This window comes from Perna viridis, chromosome 1 (genome assembly GCF_037379345.1).
Source record: "Perna viridis isolate PV_CMFRI_1.1 ecotype Kerala chromosome 1, ASM3737934v1, whole genome shotgun sequence".
NCBI classification, from domain to species: Eukaryota; Metazoa; Mollusca; class Bivalvia; order Mytilida; family Mytilidae; genus Perna; species Perna viridis.
The window spans coordinates 2,255,891-2,280,986 of NC_142445.1; the positions used below are offsets into that span (position 1 = coordinate 2,255,891).

Consider the following 25,096-nt stretch of genomic DNA (forward strand, 5'->3'; position numbering starts at 1 on the left):
TCCCATCACTCTGGCAAAATTTGTTTTATCAAAATGGAGGTGTAGTATGCATGTGTGTATATTAAACAATACATTCTATAAAATGTAAAGTGACTACCAAGTAGATTGCTCTAGTTGAGAAATGTTGAAAATAGTCCCATCACTCTTACAATATTTATAAAATCAAAGAAGCAGTAAAGTTTGTGCACATATGCTCAATAGAAATAAATTCTATTATGGAAGGAATGTGCCAAGCATTTTCAGAGGAATCCACAAGAATCAAAATGAACAGATTAAGTCCAATAACTTCTACAATAATAGTCAAACTAAAATATTATCTAAGTACGCACATCTACACTTTAACAAGTTGTAGCACATTTACGTCAAGCTAAAAACACCCCCACTTAACCATTTAACACAGAACAGGGAGACATGGAACAAGTTGTAATGCAAAAGCAATACTACCAAATATCTATGCATTCCCTCAAGATGCTGAGAAATCTGTTAAGAAAATTTCAATTGTGTATCACCTAAAATACTGTAAACAGGAAGTACATGTAGATTAGCAATGCACCTGAAAAGGAGAGACATCGTACAAGTCATCATGCAAAAGCAATATATTAAATATCTAGGCATTTCCTCAATATCTGTTAGGAAAATATCCTGAAGATTGTACCAAATCTTAAAAACTGTCAAAAGTGGCATAGCTACTACAAAATTTGTCAAACTGAAATGGAATGATAGTATTGGCATCTACACATCTTATTTGACAAGCAATATCAAAGGAGACAGACAGACATAGACCATCAGTAAGTCCCCTGTGGCTGGGAACAAAATTAAATTAAAACAGTCCATAAATTGATAAATACAAAACTTTAATACTATAAACAAAATTATGTTAATAATGAAACAACACCATAATAACATCATTAATACAACATCCTTAGCTTTAATCAGAAGGCAATCGCTCCATAATATCATTTTACAAAAAAAAGTTCTAACTTTATGTCATGACACCGAGTGTATTTCATATACAATTATGAATTTTTGGCTTATTGAAGGGATATTCATTAATAACCCAAGTGAAATAGCTTTTCTTGGCTCAGGAAATACCAACCACATGTCTCAATGAGATAAATTAATATTCTGAATGCCTCTGATTTTGTTGTCTTAATTTTGAATGACTTCTCCCTAAAGATGAATTTTGTCCAACTTGAATAAAATGTTAATTTCGAGTGGAGCTATTGATATGAAAACCTTCGATTTCTGATATGAAAATATTTTATGACAATATGTTGCAGATCTGTGACTGGGTTTTAAATGTGAAAAATTCAAAGAAAAAATAGAACATGCTTGACACAACTGTATAGCACTTCAAATTAACACACAAAGCATCAATCTCAATATATTAATCAGATTCAAAATAATTAATCCTAAAAGTAAACCAATCAGATTCAAAATAATTAATCCTAAAAGTAAACCATTATGCCAGGGGTAGTTCTTTGTGGAATGTGTAATATAATTAAAACCTACTGAGATAAAAGATATTTTTAAGTACATATTCATATAAAATCTTGGTTATACATTCTAGGCTAAAGTGTCACATATCTTTGAATTTACTTAAATCTATTTGAAATACAGTGTTTCTGAAGAAATAGAGTTACACTGCAAAAATTGAATACTTACTCGATGACAAACCTTTGTAATGATACTAATTTGATAACAAAATTTAAATAAGAAATCCCTTCATTAAATACACAAATGGCACTTAATAAATCATTGTAAATCTAAAAACAGACGGTAAATAAGTAATAGGCTTCTACTCATCACCTGAATAATGAACTCAAAAACTCGAGAAAAATAATGAAGAAATAACAGATCTATACATGATTCACAATCCTAAATGATGTCTATATATTTACACTAAATTCACAATATAACTACAAGCCTATACAATCATTAAATAACTGATCAGAATCACAATGTACAAGGATTTCTTCCATACAACACACACAAGTTAGTCATGTATGTATATTTAATATTTGGTATGCTAATACAGTGAAACTTCTCCAAACTGGCCACCACTGGGACAAGAAAAAATGGCCGGTTTATACGGGTGGCTGGTTTTGTGAAAAATGGCAATGCATTCTAAGAGCTGTTTCCATTAATGTATTCCATAACCCTCAACCTTGTCAGTTTGTTGGTCGAGACATGTTCAATTCCAATTCAAAACTTTTGGCCTTTTATTACATTCCAAAACTTGCATCATTTGTAAAGATTTGATTTTACAAACGGTACTGCCAACAAAATAATGTTCAGTTTTGAAAGAATGTGTAGTAAAGATCAAAGGGCTATTGATGGTAATTAATAATTTGTATCGTTTTTGTAAATTACCTATCTACACAGTCTAATAATTTCACCCCTATGTTGTATTGGCTTGGGTACAGGTCATATCAATTGACAGTTAAAAGATTGTAAAGATCGTACTACATTTGTATTAAATGACCCAGGTTGCCTGACGTGTGGCAGCCAACCAGCGACAAAATCTAATGTCTGGATTAAATCTGTCCCCTTCAATTATCATCTGTCCACTGATGAAATGCAAACGGGTCAGTGTATGAATTATTAATTATATAATATTACATAATCACTTACAGTTTTGTTGACACATTACTTATAGGTAAACAAAAACTGGGCGGCTGGAATTGAGAGGTTGTTTTTATTTGAAATATGTAACTAAAACTGTGAAAAAAACTATTTATTTGAAATATGTAACTAAAACTGTGTATGGTTTTAAGGGGTGGCGGCTCCATTGAAGACAAAACACACAGGTTTTAATGTACATTGGCCAGGACTTTTGAAAACGGCTGGGTTGGAGGGAAGACCGGTTTTCTAAGGGTCCGGTTTGGAGAAGTTTCACTGTATACATTTAATGTAAAACTAAAATAAATTTCAAAGAAATACATTCCTATATTTTTAATCTAAAAGGCTGCTTTTACTAAATTTGTTCTAATGATTTTTTTCAAGATTTGATTTTTTTTATCCAAGTATTGAAATTTCAATCAATACTTTCTCTACCTGAATGGTAGGTAATGGATCAACTGTATTCAATTAAGATATTTCAATGAGAAACATATAGGGATACAAATCCTAAACAATAACTTTGACTTAAATCAAGTTATTTGCGGTAATTTTAATATAACATGAGCATGGCATATACATATTTTACCCAACATATACATACAAACAAAGCACACAATATTCTATTGTTCAATTAAAAACCATTAGTACTAACATGTGAAGTCTCGGAACAAATTTAAGGTCAAATTAATATCATTAACTTTTTTTAGTTGTTTACAAATTAAGAATTTCACCAGTAACCCTGTCATAATAACTTTTCAGCACAAAGGTGAAGATAATTTATTTCGTGGACATTAATTAAAGTTATTAAATGGTTTATAAAGATTTTTTCCAATTACCAGTCTTAGAAAAGCATATTTCTGTAAGTAAAATCTGAATGGTTACCATGGTTTTGTCAGATTCTCCAAAATAGTGGTTCTTCACAGAAATCAAATTAAATTAACAGTCCATTGTATATCTACATTGTTTATATCCTCTGAGGATCAGTAGTGGGTTCCTGTGGTGGCTTGTTACGGATTATAAACCATGGTGTCTCCTTGTACAGGAACCACAAGTTTCCAGCCCATACCAACATGTTCAGGAAACCAAATATCTGAAAAAGTCAATAGCAAGTATGTTGTTTCACAATAAAACTTTTATCACAACAAGACACATTGACAGTACATGTATCACAATGTCAAGCCCAACTCCGCTCTGGTACACATACACAACAATGACCTGCCCACTCCACTCTAGTACACATACACTACAATGTCCTATCAAACTCCACTCTAGTACACATACACTACAATGTCCTATCAAACTCCACTCTAGTACACATATACTACAATGTCCTATCAAACTCCACTCTAGTACACATGTACATGTACCACAATGTCCTGCTAAACTGCACTCTAGTACACATGTACCACAATGTCCTGCTAAACTCCACTCTACACAGGAAAAAATGCAACATGTTGTTCATATGTTTAGGACCACAATGAAAAAACTGTGTATCTGACTAAAAGATTAATTCATGAAAAACAATTAAAAATCATATGGTACATTTTGTAATAACAGGTTTTTGATAAGATTTCATACAAGAAAGAGTGCAGTTTCCATATGATTTTTAAAAACATGATTTAGTGTACTTTTAAAATGCACAAAAACATGTATTTCTCATCCTGGTCTTAAACCTATAAAATATAACAATGGATATGGTGAATATGTCAAAAAGACAACAACCTCACTGGGATGAAAAATGTCAACTCAAGGCCCCACATGGGTCTTTAATGAATGATGAGGAAACCCTTACATGTCAGGGCAGGCTGCAGCTGGTCCAAAACAAAATTATGCACAGGTACAGTGAAATGGTTGCCCCTTAATACTCCAGCAACATAAAAGTAAACTAAAAAAGAAAACTTATCAATACATACAGAGGCCAAAATTCCTGACTTGGGAAAGGTGCAAAAAATGGTGGGGGCTAAAGCCAATCCTCCCCCTTTTAAATCTGGCCACTGTGGAAAAATATTACACAACGAAACACACCTAAAAATCAGTTTAAAAGGTCTGAGTCCCTTTTAAAAAAAGAAATAAAGGAACTGATTATACATACATTACACAAGTGCACAAACAAAGGACTACCAGCAGTTAACTGACATACCAGCTCCAGACCCATTTAAGCCTACAAAAAGATATGTCCTCATCATGACATATGTAATATCACCACTTTAAATCAATTTCATTGACTTCGAGAAGACCTTCGATAGTGTAGATAGAGCAGTACTATGGAACATCATGAGGCACTACAGAATATCCAAGAAATTTGTAGCAATCATCAGAAATACACATCAAGGCATGACATGCAGGGTACTTCATGGAGGAGATGTAACCGAAAAGTTTCCAGCCCAGACAGTAGTTTGTCAGGGATGTGTCCTTTCACCATTCTTGTTCTTGTCCGCAATTGACTGGATCATGAGAGAAAGAACTAACAACAAAAGTAATGGAATCCAGTGTACACTCCTGGACCATCTCAATGATCTTGACTTTGCCGACCATTTGGCCCTACTTTCCCAATTCTTCCCATGCAAGGTTGAGAAACACATCACATCGTAAGTCATACAATAAAGACACAACCCATGCCATGCAGAAGACTACTTTTAAATACAGTGTGTTAGTTTCCATGTAAAGACCCTTTGAGTGAATCAATATGCTATCTTTAACAATTTGACAACATCTTCATAGCTACATCGCTTACAAATTAGCCTATTTAATGCTTTAGTCAACTTACTGGTCAAGTATTTAGCTTTATGTGCTTTGTAAAGAATATTAACATAAAAAATAAGGTGGGAGATGCCTGCATGTACTTATCATTTACAAGTACATCTGTATTTGAGAATGAGTTCCTTGTATCGGCTGAACAATTTTGTGCATGTTTTTACGAGCATGTGATATTGTTGCATATGTTGCACTTTTGCCTATGTAGCTAACTTGTTAAAATCACATACTTATAAATAGTTAATGAAATCATTACAGTTATATGCTTAATTTTGACTTTTTGGCTAAGGCAAAATTTCAAAATGTTCAGATTTGGATGAGCCTCAATTTTTGTTGTTGATTATTTATTCTTCTCCCCAAGGAATCTTCTGATAAAATAGTGCATATATAGCATGATGAATATAAGATTATTATTGCCAGATAATTTTCAAGTGTACTTCATATTTCTATAATGGTTATATACTGTTGAAATATGACTTGTATATAGTGATTGTTTCTAAAGAAAAAAAAGGTGCACAGAATGTATACTAGTATCAGAAACAAGATTTTTACATTTTGTTTGATACATCACTGTTAATATAGAAATTAGTGAACTGTACTAGTAAAACCAAAATAACTTACAGAATACCAACCAGTTATATTTCTGTTTGTTTCTATATCTACATGTAAAAATATGACTTACAACAGAAACATTCAAGCTTGCAAAGTTGGGAAATTCAGTCTGTGTACATTATACTTACAACAGAAACATTCAAGCTTGCAAAGTTAGGAAATTCAGTCTGTGTACATCCATATATTTTACAATCAGTAACACGTTCAAACTGTCCACATTCTTTAAAGTTTGTATAGAACTTGAGATTGGTCAAACCTTGGGCCCAAGCTGAAGATCCTATCAACCAGAATAAGGTCAGTACAACAGAAATTATAAAATCCTGAAATAAAATTAGTAAGTCCATATGACAAATACCATGACAACTACTATGATATATATACAAAGGAATACATGTTTTAGTACCAGCTAAATGAACTTTGGTTTATTACTCGTCTTGCTGAGTAGCACAAATAGGTTACTAATGTCAACTTAAAAAAATTATTTGTGCTAAATTGGTTCCAAATTATGACCTCAGTATAGATAATAGTGTTGTGACTCTTCAGAGTTTTTGTGAAATCAACCACAGACATTTTTCAATTATTAAGTGTATTTGTAATAATCAGGAAAAATGGGAAAAATCAGAAACATGCATGTCAAAAACCCATTGATCGAACAATATAATTTCACTCAAAGATGATTTCTCTATTTGCAAAGACTACTATTTGATCTCTGCATCAATGGATTTGTTCAGAAATTTTTCAATAGAATGTTAGAAAAATGAGGTTTTTAGCAGAGTTATCTGCCCCTGAAATGTTCATTTTCAGTCAATGAAATTATAACTCAATTTACCAAAGTGAAATGGAAAATCTTGTCTTTTTTCCTTGATTCTGATGGAGCAAATAGTCACATTATGCTCTCAAAATGGTGGGTTGGGATTTTCATATCATGTTTCACCAACTGCTTGATTCTTACAGACTGACACTTAATTGGCTCAAGTTACAGCCCTCCAAAATCAATTCCAGTCCCTTTTTACGGTATAGCACCTTGTAATACAATTCAAAAGATATCCATTCACTTATACATATTTGTACTTAAATCATTGTCTGGACATCAGGAAAACCACATGAGAAAAACACTTGTTATGGGCCCCTTTTTCACTAAAAATTCTGATTGGTTCAAGTCATAGCCCCAAAATTAACCCAGGCCTTCCTGTGACAGGATGGCACCATGTGATTCAATTTTGAAAAGATCTAATTGCTTTTGGTCAAGTTATTGTCTGTACATCAAAATCAATCCCAGTCTGACCATCTTTATAGATTATTGTGGAACAGAATCATGCTTTTACTGCAGTTGTGCAGTTAAATTGTAAGGAATGCTTGTTTTTGGCCCATTAATTCCCGAACAATTGGAGCCATAACCCAATACCAACTTTCAACCCTAACAAGGAGACATATTTACAACTTTGACCCAATAAAGACCTTTGTAGCACTTCTTATAAGGATTACTTCACCAATACAAAGTTTTGTTTCTATTTATTATAATTTTTCAAAATATTGGCTAAAAACGGCAAAAATATTCATATTTTGTCTTTTAAGGGCAATAACTCTACAGAAGGAAGATAATTTTGACCCAATGGAGAATTTTGTAGACTTTATCATAAGGATTTTTCATCAATTAAAAGGTTTTTTTTCCTATTGGCCCCGTGCAGGTCCGGGTGTTAAAAGAATAGGCCTGCAGCAGCGCTAAGCTTGTCGTATAAGGCGACTAAATAGTGCTCAGAAACCTAGCCGGGGGCTAGGCGCTCTGCCCACAGAACAACTGGGATGTGTGCCCCAGGTGGTGGAATGGGGTACCCCTGGCGTGTTACATGCTGGGGTTGTCAGGCTATAATACGGAAAACCTGACCGCAAACCATAGTGGTGCATCGTGTTGGGAAAGATGCCATGTTCCTCGCACGTTAAAGAACCCTGCTGTGGTATTCGATAGGAGTAGGAACCTTTGCGCTCCGCCACAGGAGGCTAAATTGCCCGATCTTACCCATCCCCCCTTTTTCCAGTGGCAATCAAAATTTGTCGACCCTATTATCCTTGTGACCCATCCTTTTTTTTCATTTCATGTTCATTGTCTGAATATAGCTGAAATATTGCTGCTCGGAGATTAAACCCCAACAAACAAAAACCTATTGCCACAGACAACAGATGACAAGTGATGGCAAAAGCTCACATGGTATTTTAGGTGACCATAATAGAAATTTTGAAATAACTTAAGTTTTGGAATTAAACAGCAGGAGGGACAGTCACTTAATACTTACAGCTGTAGCTAGGTTGGTATTAGATCTATATACTTCATCAAACAGTAGATATAAAACTAATGCTGCCAAACAGTAGAGAAACACAAACACCCCGACAAATACATAGAATTCTGCTGAAGACTTAGCTCCCTCTATCAATGAAACTTCTCCAGTAGGTGTAGAACATAAAGGAATTTGAAATTTCTCACTGTGTAAACTGAAAGACAAGTCATAATGAATTGTGACATACTAAGTACTTCCATAATAATTCTAGAAATAAGATTTATCAGGAACACATGGTTAATAGCATATCAATACATCAAAATAAATAATTGTGTTCAGAGGCAATAGTAACTCTATTCTGTATCTTTTTTTTTGTAGATCTATAAATTGAATCTTGGTTTATTGTAAACAAATAAAAAATTGTAATTCTCCTTTCTAACACAAATTAGCTGTACTGTAGAAGGATTAACAGACAGACAGACAGACAGACAGACCAGACAAAACAGATTAACTAACATATAAACTGAATAGAGTAAAACTCACTCAAATGGGTAAGTTATCTGTATTGCCCTGGAAGTTGTTTCAGTAGTATTAGAACAGTCTGCATGGAAAACAATTCTCTGATCAACTCCTACTGTAGTAGCAAAGGCAAATATAGATAATATCTACAATAGAAACAAAACAAGAATAACACACACCTACTATAATCTGGTACTGCTGTCAACACCTATGTATTGCTTAATAATACATAGAGTAACATGTGTAAACATGTAATGTTTTGTGGACAGCTACAGCCTGCCCAGTGGTGTAAGGGTTTCCTCGTTTTTCAATGAAGACCCATGGGTACCCTGTAGCTGACGTGTTTCATCCCAGTAGGGTTGTTGTCTCTTTGACACATTCATCATATCCATTCCTGGTATAGGAATAAGAACATACAACCTGACATGTTTGATATATGTGTCCTTATAATATAGAACTAATGTATGATTTCAGACAATAAATATGATATTTTGGAAAGTGAATTGTGAATTTAGAATAGACGGAAAAACAGTCAGCATTCAGTAACTTAAAAATATTGTCATTTATTGTAGGAAATAAGCACTTTTTTGATTGGTTAATATAGATTCACAGATGCAGGATATGATATCAGCATGTAGAACTCTGTTCACTTGGGGCATGGGTGGACACAATATTAGTTTTTGGCACGTTTAAGCATATGGAATCACAGTTCATTATGGACACAACAACAGGTTTGGACACAATTAAGCACAAAATTTGAAATATCATAAAAAAAGGAAAAAAGTTTAATTTTAAATCAGACCAAAAATCAGAGTTGAAAAACCTGTAAACGATTTTAAACATAAAATATCAAAGAGAATAAACTGTCATCTGAATCATAGAAATCAGATAAATAATTCCAATTATATATATATATATTATTATTATATACCCATTCTTTCTCTTTTAGCCCCTTATTTCTAAAAGGGGTGGTGAAAAAACCTTCATAAACTATATGACCCTCTGGTATGGCCCTATGAACAATATAAAAGTTTCAAAAAGATTTTACTTAATTTTTCGTAAATAAACTTAACGGATACCAAAGAAGACAACAGGGTGATACCATTATATGAACAAAACACTTTTTTATGGGTGTATGAAAATGCCTTGCTTTTAAAATAGTAGTTCATGGCTGAAATTCTGAAATGCACGTGTGGAATCTTAATGACTGGTTGTAGAAATTTCTAGCCTTAATCCCTAATCTTATAACAAATTTCATCAAGTTTCAACAACAAATATTTCAGATATTGCACAATTTTTTTGCAGCTGTATAATATCAGTGGTATTGATCTTTGAAGGGAGATAATTTCACCAAGGAACTAAAATAAATATTTAAGGCCATGTGGATTTTGTTCTACATTTAACTTTGATCAATTTAAAAAAAAAAAAACAAGACAAAAACATCTCAAATGGTTGTCATTTAAAATTTATTTATTAATGTTTGTTTCGTCTTCAAAAACATGTCTCCCTCAGTTCAAAAGTTCAAAAGGTATTATTTTTTCTTGGACATATAAGTTTCAAACTTACAAGATTATCTGTTCTGCCTATAAAGGATGGTTTTTTTTATACTTATTTTGTGATGTCGATCAGGGAATGTGTTAAGACTTGCTATAACACACACTGAGTGCCTGTGTTAAAGAGTTCAAACAATTACTTCTTAATTACACACAATGTTTCTGACAGAAGAATTTTGAGCCATTCAGAGAATCTATCTACCCCTTAAACAAAAACTCAAAATAAAAACCAGACAATTAAGACTACTTTTTATAGTACATCACTGAGAATTGATTCTTTAAGGAAAATTACAAGATTCAAACCTTAGTGAAAAAATCAATTCTGAAAAAAATTACAGAATACTGATAACCAAACAAAGGTAGAATTTCAATATTTGCTTTGAATATCAAATTATTCTGTGCATGCATATTCTACATTCTCCCATAAATCTAATCCTTTAATGTCTCAGGAAAATTTAGTGCTTTAAAATGCATCCACCTCTTTATTAATATAATGGACACAGAATCCTAATCACAACTGAATAACTATTAAGAAATAAATCTACCATGTGCATCTCTTTTTCTCCATCAATATTTATCAAGGGAATTAACATCAGCCTAATTAGGAAGGCAATATCAGGTTATACTTACCATTCTGTGGGCAAAAATTCTTCAATATGGCAATTTACAGATTACCAAATGACAAGGGAAAATTGACTTTCAAAGACACAACAGAATCAAATCCATATGGATTACCTTTAAATGCCAACCAAAACAAGTTCTTATATCCATAAAATGTTTTAAGTAGTTTCAATAGCTAATACCCATGATATATAGAACACATCCGAGTAATTCTCTACAAACATGTTTGATCATGCTGATTATAAAAGAGTAATTTACTCTACAGACACAAATGATCATACTGACTTTTCATTTAAGAGTTCTAACTATCTGACTGTCCCCTCATGTTGAATGAACCTGTCCTGATGGCCAAAACCCACTTAACTAGTGTCGAACTTAACCTTCTAATATAAGGCTCATCAGCACAAAGGTTTGTCACACGGGACTGAACACTCGAAAATGAGACAAGATACGGTGTTCATATACTTTAATATTTTTCAAACTTAATGTTTACAGTGCACGAATTTAGGCACATGAAATCCATAGCTAAAGGATGAGAAGATATTTATACCACCAGTGGTCTAATTCAGACCCAGTACAAAAGGTTTCAATGAAAAGTTTATTCTATTTTTAAGTGTATCTCAGTAGGTACAATCACTCCATAAAAATGGAAAAGTCTTTCACACAATTTCTGAAAAGTTAAAGAAACATCAACCAAATTATTACAATATGTGCTAATTTAAAAGTTCCAAACATTATGCTGTTCACAGTGGTATCGTTCATTTGTAACCAATAGTGTTTAAGTAGTGGCCAAACTTCTTTTAACTCCAAAACAGTTCAAGATAAGTAATCCCTAAAAAACTTTTATTACAGAATTTCAAAATGATTAACAGAATTTCAGTATGAAGACATTGATGTATGAATCATCAAAATCAGATTAATCAGAACTTTTTTTATAATTCTAATAAAAATACATATTTACTGTCCGAAGAAACAATGTGTTAAAAATGTACATAAAGAAAGCAAATGGACACTATCCACGACAACAATAAAATGGTGATACTATAAGACCCAAAATAATTTTTGCTGTTCTAGTATAAAACAGGTTCTTAGAACATGCAAGTCCCACATAAAGCATCAAAGAGTTAAAGACGTTCCACACATTACAATCTATCCTACAATAGGTTCATAGTAAATTTCCAGATATTTCCATTAAAGGTTTTTTTTTACCTTCAGCTGACAATTCTGGACCTTTTATGGATGTCATCCAAGACCTTAATCTAGCATTGGTATTGAACTCTTAAAGGAGACATGACACAAAAAATTATTTTTTTCACTTTTCAGTTTATTTGATTAATTACACCTAATATATAACATTAAAATGCCCCTTGTAGACACTTACATCGTTAATTGAAGATAAATTTATTCAAAATCCACGATGATCCAAGCCATACAAATTTTAATTAGCCATGTGGTCACATGACCGTGCTACGTCATTGGTTCTCAACTCATAGATTGTGTGGTTGAAATGAGTGGGGCTTCTACACTTTTTACATGATTTCTACAAATGAGAGTCAAAAGATTGAATGTTTTGGTTTGCCAGCGAATATATACTTATAGTTGTAGAATTAAACAACTTCGAGAAGAAAATGATAAACAATGACGAAATATTTCATTTTTACATGTGTGAAGACTAGAATCCACTGAGAGACGAAACCACTTTTTTCGTAGATTACATAGAAATATTTCATTATGTTCTGCCATATTTGATTGAACTTTTTACATAAAGTAAATTAAATTCACATTTAAGATTTGAACAGTTCCGATCTCGATCTTCAATGAAAATATTGATTTCACTCTTTTTTACAAAATGTTACTATTAACAAGTGTACCAGTATCCCACAAGTACAGCTATAAGATAATATGAATATGTTTATTTTTTATTGGTTTTTGATCATTTTATTTGAGAACCCATAAAGGTTTCCTGCTAAACCTTCCTCGTGTTCTAAATCTTCTTTGCTAAAACTAAATATTTTGACTGACCTATAAAAAAATATAATTTGTACCAGAAAAGCTCAGTTAAACTCACCTAGGGTCGCCTATTATAAATTGTGTATTGTGTCAAATTTTCCATGTAAATTGTTTTATTTCAAAATTCATACGACAAAAGAAATGCAATTATATTTCAATTATCAAAGTCATACACCTGTGTCACAATCGAGGCGTCGAACCATGTAAAAATAAAAGATGCTGCCCACGCTTTCTCTTGGCCATAATTAAGTCTACTGGGCTTGTTAATTGATATAACCCAGCGGCAAGGAAAGAACGATATACAGAGTGTCACTATTTTATTTGCACCCTCCTATTCAAGTCCTAAAAATAGAGTGCAAAGTAGTCGTGTTTCACCATGCAGGGATGTATGCCTAACGTAAATGAAAAGCTGACAAAATGAGAAGAACTTTAGTCTTCTTACTTTCTAAGGTTCACCTTGGATCTTCCTATGAAGAGGATTCAAATGTGGTCAACAAGATGTCTGATGGTGAATCATATCCTACAGAAACATTATTCCTAATTTACTCCAAGTTTTATCTAATGTCCATAATGTAGACATATATTTCTAGCCAATATTACGTACTTATACTGTTACGCTAAAAAAAATCCAAGCAATATTAAAGTTATATTTTTCACTCCCATGTAAAGCTAGCAAAATTATATTAAAAAAAATTCAAACCACGTTGGAATATACAGGAACCATGCAGAATTTAATAAAGTAACATTACTACATAGGTTCACACATTGATAGTTTCCTAAATACACATTCATGTACACTATGCATTTATTTTCTTTACAATGCACGTAGATTAGTTACAGAATATTCATACTTTTTAAAAAATTATAATTGAAAATTCATCCTTCATTCAACTTTCACTTAAGAAACATTTCAAGTGTAAGTCAGCCTTTCTGCTTTATTACCAAAAGCATTAATTGAAATATTTAATGCATAATCTTAAAGGAAAAATGAACAATGAAAACTTTCACTTAAAGAACAAAATAGCCAATAAGTTATGACCACAAATAATGAAAATAACTCACCAAATCAAGAACTTTAAGAAAAATAATATTAACAATCATTTTACATCCATCATCTATGTGAGCTAAACTTCCACCTACTAATAACTGAGATATCCAATGGAAACAATGCCAGCATCAATGATGGATACTCATCAGGAAATTTACTTCACTGTAACTTATCACACTTTGTATAAAATTAATTAGCCTATTTTATAACTATAAAGCAAGGCTTTCTTTTATAACAGAAGATTAGGTAGCCAAGAGAAAAAGGAGAATTCTTTTCAATAAATTTGATATAATAAGAGATTCCTCTGGCTGCTGTAATAGGATGACATATTACTAACGTGTCCCTAGAATCTATAGTGACATGTTCATGTCAGAGTTCTGACTGATGAACATTCAAAATCTTGTGCTTTCAACCAATTGTTATTTTTCCAAGAAATTTAAGCTGACATTGTGTCTTATTAGGTTTCTAGTTTAATTACATGTAAATCAATGGAAATAATTTCAGTACTGTCAACAAGTTCCTAAAATATTTGACATTTTTGATATACATACATTTTGTAAGAGTACAGCATATTATAAAAAAAAATCAAGTTTTTTTTGTTTTTTGTTTTTCTTTATGAAATAAGTCTTAATTAAGTTTATGACGTATGAGACCTTGTTTCTTGTGAAAGGTTAAAGTTCAACCTATAAGCAAAATAGTTATAACAAGTCACAAAATTGTTCCGAAAGATTATGGTTGATGAGAGAATATTTTTTTCAAGATATTTCAACTATTAGATGTTCTTTAACAGGACTACAATTCAGGAATCAAGGGAACAAAATCTCTAATGAAAATCAAAAGAATGCAATCTAGGGACAAAGACCAGACATGGAAAACAGATACACATGAAAAAAAAACATAAAATAGCCAAAATAATATGTACAAAACAACAGAAATAAATGGGCAACGCTAACAGTGTAACTTATGGAAACAATACAAAAGTTTCTTCTACATCTTGGCATTATAAACAGGACTTGCAGTTGAACTTATGGGGACAAGAGTTTTTTCTGAATTAAGGTATTATAAACCATAACACAAAACTTGATTCTCCACTGGTTTACAGATCACCCTATTGATTTCATATATGAATTGTAATGACCATATCTATCTTCCCTGACCAATATAAAAGTCTCCCAATTAATTTCTCTAAGCGACACTGATGTTCTACTAAAGAGAAAATAATGAGATATTTTAATCAACTTCAGCTCCAAGTAACAGCAATATCATCAGGAAGCCGCATAAATGGTTAATTCTACCAAGAACTAAATATCAAACCGTCTCTACAAATGATTAGAACAACAACTTATCCTCATGTCCTAGTCTAATTTCCATAAGTTTTGATTTAAAAATAAATCTGTGTAGAAAACTACAGTATAGCAACTCCATTGTCAGCATTAATCCGACTGCTTCTACAGAACATGACTAACCTGTACAATACATCCACTAGTCAGCATTAATCTGACTGTTTCTATAGACCATGACTAACCTGTACAATACATCCACTAGTCAGCATTAATCTGACTGTTTCTATAGACCATGACTAACCTGTACAATACATCCACTAGTCGGCATTAATCTGACTGTTTCTATAGACCATGACTAACCTGTACAATACAGTCATTTGTCAGCATTAATCTGACTGTTTCTATAGACCATGATTAACCTGTACAACACAGTCATTTGTCACCATTAATATGACTGCTTCTACAGAATATGACTAACCTGTACAATACATTCATTTGTCAGCATTGATCTGACTGTTTCTATAGACCATGACTAACCTGTACAATACAGTCATTTGTCAGCATTGATCCAACTGTTTCTATAGACCATGACTAAATTGTACAATACCGTCATTTGTTTGCAATAATCAGACTGTTTCTATAGACCATGACTAACCTATACAATACAGTCATTTGTCAGCATTAATCTGACAGTTTCTATAGACCATGACTAACCTGTACAATACAGTCATTTTTCAGCATTAATCCGACTGTTTCTATAGACCATGGCTAACCTGTACAATACAGTCATATAGACCATGACTAACCTGTACAATACAGTCATTTGTCAGCATTAATCTGACTGTTTCTATAGACCATGACTAAATTGTACAATACAGTAATTTTCACTTATCTACAACAAACAATAAATCATGAAAAAATATCACGAGAAAACTATTGTTACTTCAGGAATGAAGTCACAGTATGTGTATATACATAGACAATGTTTATACATAAAACCATAAGGTTCATTTGTGTATGGATATACTCAATATAAAACTATAAAGGGAATTCTCTCATCTAACCAAATCACTGCCCTAATGGCAGCCTGTCAGAAAAATGTCAAACACTGCTTATTTTCTGAGACTTATTTCCTTTAAACAATATTCATGTTGTCACCATAACTGTCTAATGTTAATGTCTTTTATGCTTCATATATCTCCCAAACCATACACTTCATTAGTTAATTAATGAGTCAATGATAAAATTGTGTATCAAGTGATAAGGACAAAAAGAGAGAATACTCTAATGTGACAAAAGAACATACAAAAAATGAAGAATAAAATACAGAGGTGCAATAGAGTAGGAATATTCTGGAAAGGTTTGTGTATGGAAAGCCATCAACTCACTTTTTGCATGCAATTTCTCTTTAGAGCAATACTTCAACAAACTAACTGGTACAGTCAAACCCAGAATAAACAGTCTTAACTAATCTTTTGGTGTCCCTCTATGTAAGTTTCAATACACAGCAATACTCAAAGATGTTAAGAAAATAATTCAGACAGATGGACAGACAGACAGGGTGAAACCTATATATCTCCCAAACTAAAAACCTACAATATATAATTATAAGAAACTATCTTAAGATATTACCAGTACATTTTGCCAGATTTGCTCCTCAATACATCCAAATTAATGCAGATTAATTCACTTTAAGGGTTTAGGTCAAAAGACATGGTTTTGAACAAAAACATTGTTTTTTTACCATATTGGATAATTTAAAATGTAACAAAACTGAAATACAAGTAAACATTGTAATTTGCTAGACGAATCTTTACGTGATGGAATCTGTTCCTGATATTGTTGATTACTATCACCATACCAAAATGAATCAAAATGAGAAAATTGGATTCAGTGATGACAATCTGTAAGGAAGACTCTCAGAGGGAAATTTAATTTATCTCAGATAAAAACACCAATCAACAAACCTAGGCATTGTTACAAACAAATCTCCAGTACAAACTGATTGAAGCTACGGAAAGCTTACAAGTTACTGTAGCAATTCAAATTAACAACTTAGTAGGGCATTTGGCGATTGTGAAGTTTATCTAAAACAAATTAAAAAAAATGTATCTAAAATTATCAGTGATTTAAAAAAACTTAATATGTGAGATCTAGCCTAGTTACATGTACATGTATGTGTGATTAAAAAGTAAACAAAACAGAATATTGTGAGTTTGAAGACTACTATTGATGTTTTGTTGTGTCTGTATCTAATTTCTGTCAGTCCTTTTGGAAATAAGCCAGTCAAGGCCAGGAAATATCGAAGACCATATCCATCACTCCTGCAGTCTCTGTTTTGATAATTCCTACTTCATTGATCACATCTCAACATGAGTTTATAAACAGGAAAGTACACAAACAATGTGAAATCTTCTTTAATAAAAGAAAAAAATTACAAAAGTTGAGGAGAAATTTCCTTTAAATGGGGACATCTGTGTCTACTTACTGGAGATTAAGATATTGATGCAGTTTCCATCACTAGAGTTGTTTTGGAGTTAAGTGAAATTATTGCATGATTCTTTAATAATGGATAAAACAGAAAGACTTTTAGTCATTCATCACAACATTATATCTGCATGCAATTAAGTTATTTGCCTTGAAATAATGCTCTATTCTCATTTGGTATCAGATCAAAATATCTTTCATCTTACTGGTTATTCCCACAAGTATTATGAAAAGAGATTTCAAAGTCCCTTTTTCATTACAAAACTTATTTGAAAGAGTTCACTTGATCCAATTTTCACTCAAGAAACCTATTTTAGCAGTAAATAAATCTAACATAGATTTCAAAATATTAAATAAGAATACCAGAAAAACTGTGAGTAATGCTCAAAATACTGACACCCCACTTTCCCATTTGATATGATGCAAATTGATTTGACTTTTCCTTAGTTATATAGAGTCCAGCCTTGAACTCAGTTTTTTTGTAGGAGTTCATATTGCTAGTACTTTTGGAAACTTTGCCTATTTTTGCTGAGCGCAACAGGATACCATTGCAGCTGTTGAACTCTGTTTACTTGGGGCAAGTGGGGACCAGGTGATAACACAATATTAGTTTTTGACAAACTTAAACAAAATACAGACAAGAATTTTCATATAGAATCCAATAAAAAAAAATAAAAAAATGACAAAATGGGACAATAAATAAAAAATAAAAGTAAAAAAGTCAATTATTTCGGGTGTGTGGCCCCTATAACCCCTTATAACTCGAGAAGTGCAAGAAATATCTGAAATCTGATTGAAAGATGCAGGCAGGAATTTTAAAAAGGAATCCAATAAAAAAATTTCACCATCAGACCAAAAATAAATCAAAGACTGAAGTGATTTTGGCTTGCTTTTAACATCCAGGTGAATTTAATGCTCTACAAAACTTAACTCCTGATCAATCAGTGATTTTCTCATTTTCACCATAAATCCTGGCGTAGATAAATGTATGGACTTAATTCAGAATTAAAAAAATTCCAAATTTTACTAAGCTGAAACTTGAGAAGGTCAACTGATAACATATATTCATGTACTTTTCCATTTCATATCTTTTGACGTATCGTACATTTGTACAATACTAGCAAAATAAGTGTATTCCTTTTTTCGAAAATTTACTTGACATTTTAGAATGTATTAAAAGCTTGTGTCAGTTTTTAAAGCTCATTACAGATTCTGTTATAATGTTCTAAATGTACAGACTTTACTACTGACCTTTGAACTTTGTTGTGTAATGCAAAACGTTGTCAATCAGCTAAGATCGGCAAACTTCAAGTGAAGTTGCTATATGTTCTATTTAAAATCGGGTGACTTTGTAACCATGATGACCAAAATGTTTCCCAATCAAAACAACTCAGAGACTAGGCATTTCTCAACTATATTACAGAAAGTTCAATGCTAACTGATCATTTCATCTTTTCATGTAAACTTTCCACTCTCATACAAGTAAAATCACAAATAGAACACATGTACACATAAGGTATTTAAGAGGTACATTTTTATCTCGTATGATGCTAGAAATGATGGTTCTATGGCACTCACAAGCAGCATAAAGTGGTGTAGTAATATATAATTATGCAAATCATATACAAATGTACAGTACTGAAATTACAAGTGCAAGAAGTCGCTAACAATATTTGTGACTTAAACATTTTTTGGGTGTAGCCCCTTTGACCCACTATAACTCTAAAACCATAAGAGATATCTGAATTCTGATTGAAAAAACAAAGACAAGAATTTTCATAAGGATTCCAATAATAATAAAATTGGACAAAAATGAACAAGAGGCTCCCAGGAGCCTGTATTGCTCACCTGGTTAAATTTTTGCCTTTCAAGGGCAATAACTCTAACCAGGAGAGGTCTAACAAGATAGTACTTCTGGTTATAACAAAAGCATGAACAGACAAAATACCCGAACGAAATCCACCCCAATCGAAGGGATAACCTTGTGACTGAACTTAATAATTGTGTTTTTTCTAAAGCTGTTGGTAGGATTTCTTCATATGTCAGGATATCTTTTTGAACGTGAATATCATATTTTTGCAACCTTATGTTGGTGATGAATTTTACAAAACCCAGTAATGGCGGAAAATTGTTTTTGAACATTTGAATATTCATCAAGAACAAGTATGACAATAAGAAAGACGATAATATGTCAACTAATGAAACTATGGAGGCTCTCAATGAATGCTTCGTTACGGAAAGTGATAAACTTCAGGATACGGAGAAAACTATGCTGAATGACATGACATTACTGACGCCTGTTTGGATGCTTCCTTGGCCTGACAGGATGATACATTGTTGGTCCATGATACCAACATCAACAGGCCACAGGTAGGAGTTTGGAACACAGAATACGCGAATGATACGCTGGATCAGCAGTTGAGGAGGGACCAGATACAAGTTACTGGCTTACCGGAAGTGGATGGTGATGAGGACATAATAGATACTTTAATGACTTTAGCTCGTGAAATGAAAGATTATATACGCATACTGAATTGGGCAGAAAACCCCCAGGAAAAGCAGCCAGGTGATCACAAAGTTTGAAAACAGAACTGATCGCTTTAAGGGTGCACTATACAGTTACATTAAGGCGCACTGTTTCGCACACCAAGTTACCTCGGTCAAATTTTGTAAAACTTAAAATTAGAAGTTGAAATTTGGTGGATATATTGTTTAAATGTAGATAAGCATATATACATAGACAGATGTAATATATGTTATGGTAAACAGTGGTAATTTAAATGAAAAATGGTATCCGGAACGTTTCGAAATACCTTATTTTGCACAAACTTTTGGGACTAAAACTGTGAGAGAATGAATCAAAAAGGGTCTTATTATTTTTACCTTTTTTCCACCTACTCCATGCATGCTTTCATCCTGTGGTAGTGTCTAAGTGCCTGATAATTTATAAAACATAGTATTTGGCTGTTAGTTTTGGAAAGGCACCCCTGATTTGTACTAAAACTCAGTAATATTTTTTTCAGTATGTTACCATGGCTACTGGATTTTATAAGAATAATCACTAAATTACTTATAAATGACTTGAACCTCCACACACCAAGGCTTTAAACATATGCACTTTATTATGACAAAACACTAGAAATTTCTGTGTTGACTGCCTCAGAACAGCTTTATTTCAACAAAATGAGACCAAATTTTCAGAAATGACCTAACTGTATTGTACTACCTAAGTTCCTGGCTAGCAGGAAAGAAGAACTCAAACAGTCAAAGGGTATTATCTGATTATCTGCCCTTTTTATAAAAAGAAAGGTGACCCTAATAATGTTGATAACTATGGAGGTATTACAATCTTGAGATGTTACAGAAAATTGTTTACCTGTATTTTGAATAACAGATTGTTCGATTACTTAGAAAGTTTAGGTTTATTTTGTGAAGAACAGGCAGGGTCCAGAAAAAGGTACATGTATGGTACTGTTGATCATATATTTAACTTGAAATGTTCTATTGATTTGTATCTATTTTGAAGTAAAAATTGTATTGCACCTTGGTTGATTATTGTAAGTCTATTGATTCTGTAAGTAGAATATCATTATGGCAAAAATTGTTACACAATAGTACATTACTAATTGTACTACAAAGCTTGTATAAAAATGCAAAATCTTGTGTATGAGATGGATCTAATTGTTCAGATTTTTTTGCATCTAATATTGGTGTGAGTCAAGGTGAAAACCTGTTGCGTCTATTATTTTCTATTTTTCTTAACGATTTGACTGAGTTTATGTCACATGCTTATAGTGGTCTAAATGATGTTTGTAATATGTCTTATTTACTGTTTGACAATGATGATATTGAAGTGTATTTCAAATTGTATCTGTTGTTATGTGCAGACTACACTGTTTTTTTTACTGAGTACGCAGCTGATTTCCAATCAGCATTGAATGCAATGTATTTATATTGTGAAACATGAAATCTTTAAGTTAATACTGCAAAATATTCTCTAAAAGTTGACAGGCTGAAAATGTTAATTTTATATACAATAACTACCGTTTATCTCTTATTGATGAATTTCAATATTTGGGTATTATGTTTTCTAGAAAAGGTACTTTTCGTGTAAATAATGTAGACTGGAACAACAAGCCAGAAAAGCAATGTTTTATGTATTACGTAAGGCAAGAAAACTATATTTACCTATAGATGTATTGTTTCAACTTTTTGATGCTATGGTTGCCCCTTTATTGTTGTAAGGTGCAGAAGTTTGGGGTATGAGAAAAATGATATTATCGAATCATTGAACTTAGAATTCTGTAAATATATAATGAAAGTTAAAAAACGCACACAGATTTGCATTGTATATGGTGAACTTGGTAGGGTACCAATGTCTGTTAATATTAAGGCAAAAATGGTTGGTTTTTGGAAACGTATTCTTACATGCAAAAAAAAGAGAAAATATCTGGTACATTGTATGATATGCTGTATAAACTGGTGATATATATCTCTGTAAATGGTTGAATTGTGTAATAGATATATTAACTGAATGTAGTTTTACTAATGCCTTTAATAATCAATATATAGATACAAACTGTCATTAGCCTAAAAATGTAAAACAGTTTTACCACAATTTGTGTGTAAATGAGTGGAAGGCTCAGATATTTAATACAACAAAATGTTTAAATTATAGAATGTACAAGACAAGTTTGGTTTTGAAAATTATTTCACTATATTGCCATTTGACTTAAGAATAAATTTGTATTAATTCAGGTGCCGTAGTCTTAGGTTACCTATTGAATGTGGTAGATTTTATAGCATTGATAGATCAGAAAGATTTATGTGACAAAAATAGGAGATGAATTTCATTATGTATTTGATTGTGCTTTCTTTAACACTGAACAGCTGAAATTTTTACCAGAAAATATTTGTAAAGTAAAGAATGTTATAAGTTTCTCTGAATTAAAGAACAGTAAAGACAAATTTTTTTGTTCTTGTTTGCTTAGATAAATTCCGTAAAATTGTAATGTCAGTTTTCAAATGATATTTACCCTCCCATTTATTCATGCAATTGTAAATATGTTTGTTCATGCATTATTTGTTATTTGTTGTATTATTGTACCATCATGCCTCATGTGAGGCCTTTACTGAAATAAAATATTTCAATTTTGACTCATGGAGACTTTGGTAGGACTTATCATAACGATCATTTCATTAATAGAAAGTTTTCAAGATATTGGCTGAAAACTGCTTAAAATATCATTCTATGCCTTTCATGGACAAAACCTCTAACAAAAAAAAAAAAAAACGTCATTTTTCACCTTGATAGGGCAATAACAAGAAGTTGTCTGACAAAGGGCAGTAACTCTAACAAGGAGTTGTCTGACAACTTTGATCCCTTATAATAAGGATTATTTTGGGAATTTTTTTTAAAGATGTATGAGAAAATCCTCTGACAGTGGCCATGTTCTTCGATGGATAAAAAATCTCTACATCAGTTCTATGCAGAATACCCCAAGAAACATTCATACCAAGTTTGGTTCTGATTGGCCAAATAGCGTCAGAGGAGAAGAGCTTTGAAAAATTGTTAACGACAATGGAAGACAATGACAGACCCAAAGTGATGGCAGAAGCTCACATGGCCTTTGGCCAGGTGAGCTAAAAAGTTGATTTTTGGGGGCATGGCCCAATTTTTTATCCCTTTGACTCTTAAATGGTTACAGAGTAGCCTACCCTGTAATTTTTTTTTTAAAACATGGAACAAATGAAAAATTTCCAAAAAGGGGATGGGCAAAAATCTCAAAAAACTATAAGACCTTAGATATGTTTTGTCGCTATGAACAATGTGCTAATATTTCAGAAAGATTGTAAGTTTTACTCAAATTATTGTAAATAAACTAAGTTGACAAATAGTTTTATATATTATGGACAAACTATTTGACATCACAAAAGTGGACGGATTCCACTGGTATTGTTTGTTTGCATATACAGAACTCTGATGAAGTGAAGTTTTTCAAAATTAATAGACCTTGATTGTCGAGGCATTTGCTAATGCAACTGCATACAAAATATAATTGACCCAGCACAAGTTATTAATAACAAATTGACCAAATCAGAAAACTTAACATGGACGCCAACACCGACATCGGAAAAGTAACACCTTAGTCTCGCCTTCTGTAATTTTTGTAACATGCAAGACAAAAATTACTTTCAGTTGTTCCCACACCAAATTTGCCAAAAAAGTCTATGGTCAGCTGTAAAAGGGAAGATAACTACACATATTTTTATATTTGGCTGGGGAAGTATCCAAAGGAAAATCTATAATGGAGAGATTACATGTTCCTTGTTGAACTAAGTACATTTGTATACCATTAAATATCAACTTAGTGAACACACAATAGTATTTATATGAAATGTCAGCTGATATAGAAAATATTAATAATGCATCAGTGATAAAAAATCAATAAATTTTGAAGCAAGCATCACAGTTCTAATTAGAACTTGACATTTGATAGAATCTATATAATTAGGTGATATAAAAATTTCCCAAGGCTTGTCAAAACAATATCTCTCTAATCATCAAAATCTTCAGAAATGGAAGGAAATCTGTAACTACTTAACAAGATAAAATTCAAGCTTAAATAGTTATCTTAGGGACAACATATCCTTGGCAGACTTGGCATTTATCAAAAGTCTTGACCAAATGGTTGGTACATTGTCATATAGCTAGAGGAATAGACCTTAGAATATAGTCTCTCTCACCTATTATTAAATCTGCAGTCTCTGCTTATCTAATTGAGAACTTATGCAAAAAAAAAAGAATCTGTCTAAATAGCATGTAAATCAAAGGTCTTTTTTTTTTTAAATATTTGAATCCACCTGAAAATAAAATGTTAGAGAGTACTGGTTAGTTACAGTTAAAGTTAGAAGATAATTAAACTATTATCACCGAGATAAGTCTCCCCTGTTGCACATGGACCTGTAATTCATAACTTGATTGTCACAGAGAAAAGTCTCTACCTGTCGCACATGGACCTGTTATTTATAACTTGATTGTCACAGAGATAAGTCTCTCCTGTCACACATGGACCTGTTATTTATAACTTGATTGTCACAGAGATAAATCTCTCCTGTCACACATGGACCTATAATTCATAACTTGATTGTCACAGAGATAAATCTATTCTGTTGCACATGGACCTGTCATTCATAACTGGCTTGAAGGTGACATTGTTACTAATTTGATATATTATGGACAATTTATAATATCAATACAACCACACCCCTTTGTAAGAATGAGTTTTACAAATTATTTGTTTTTTGCTAGTT

At 32.2% G+C, this 25,096-nt stretch overlaps 1 protein-coding gene and 1 pseudogene across 2 annotated transcripts in view; one reads left to right on the forward strand and one right to left on the reverse strand.

Moving 5' to 3' along the window:
• Positions 1 to 833: 833 nt before the first annotated feature.
• The window catches only part of LOC148626828 (synaptophysin-like protein 1), a 35,063-nt gene continuing 10,800 nt past the window's right edge, over positions 834 to 25,096 (reverse strand). For both annotated transcript variants that reach the window (XM_088545724.1, XM_088545803.1), the window contains exons 3-6: positions 8,805 to 8,926; positions 8,280 to 8,475; positions 6,117 to 6,308; positions 834 to 3,712 (exon numbers count right to left, since the gene is read on the reverse strand). In XM_088545724.1, the coding sequence (XP_088401850.1) occupies positions 3,587 to 3,712; positions 6,117 to 6,308; positions 8,280 to 8,475; positions 8,805 to 8,926 (636 nt within the window). In that variant the 3' untranslated portion in view covers positions 834 to 3,586. The remainder of the gene's footprint in view (positions 3,713 to 6,116; positions 6,309 to 8,279; positions 8,476 to 8,804; positions 8,927 to 25,096) is intronic.
• LOC148626829 (uncharacterized) lies at positions 19,878 to 22,629 on the forward strand (annotated as a pseudogene).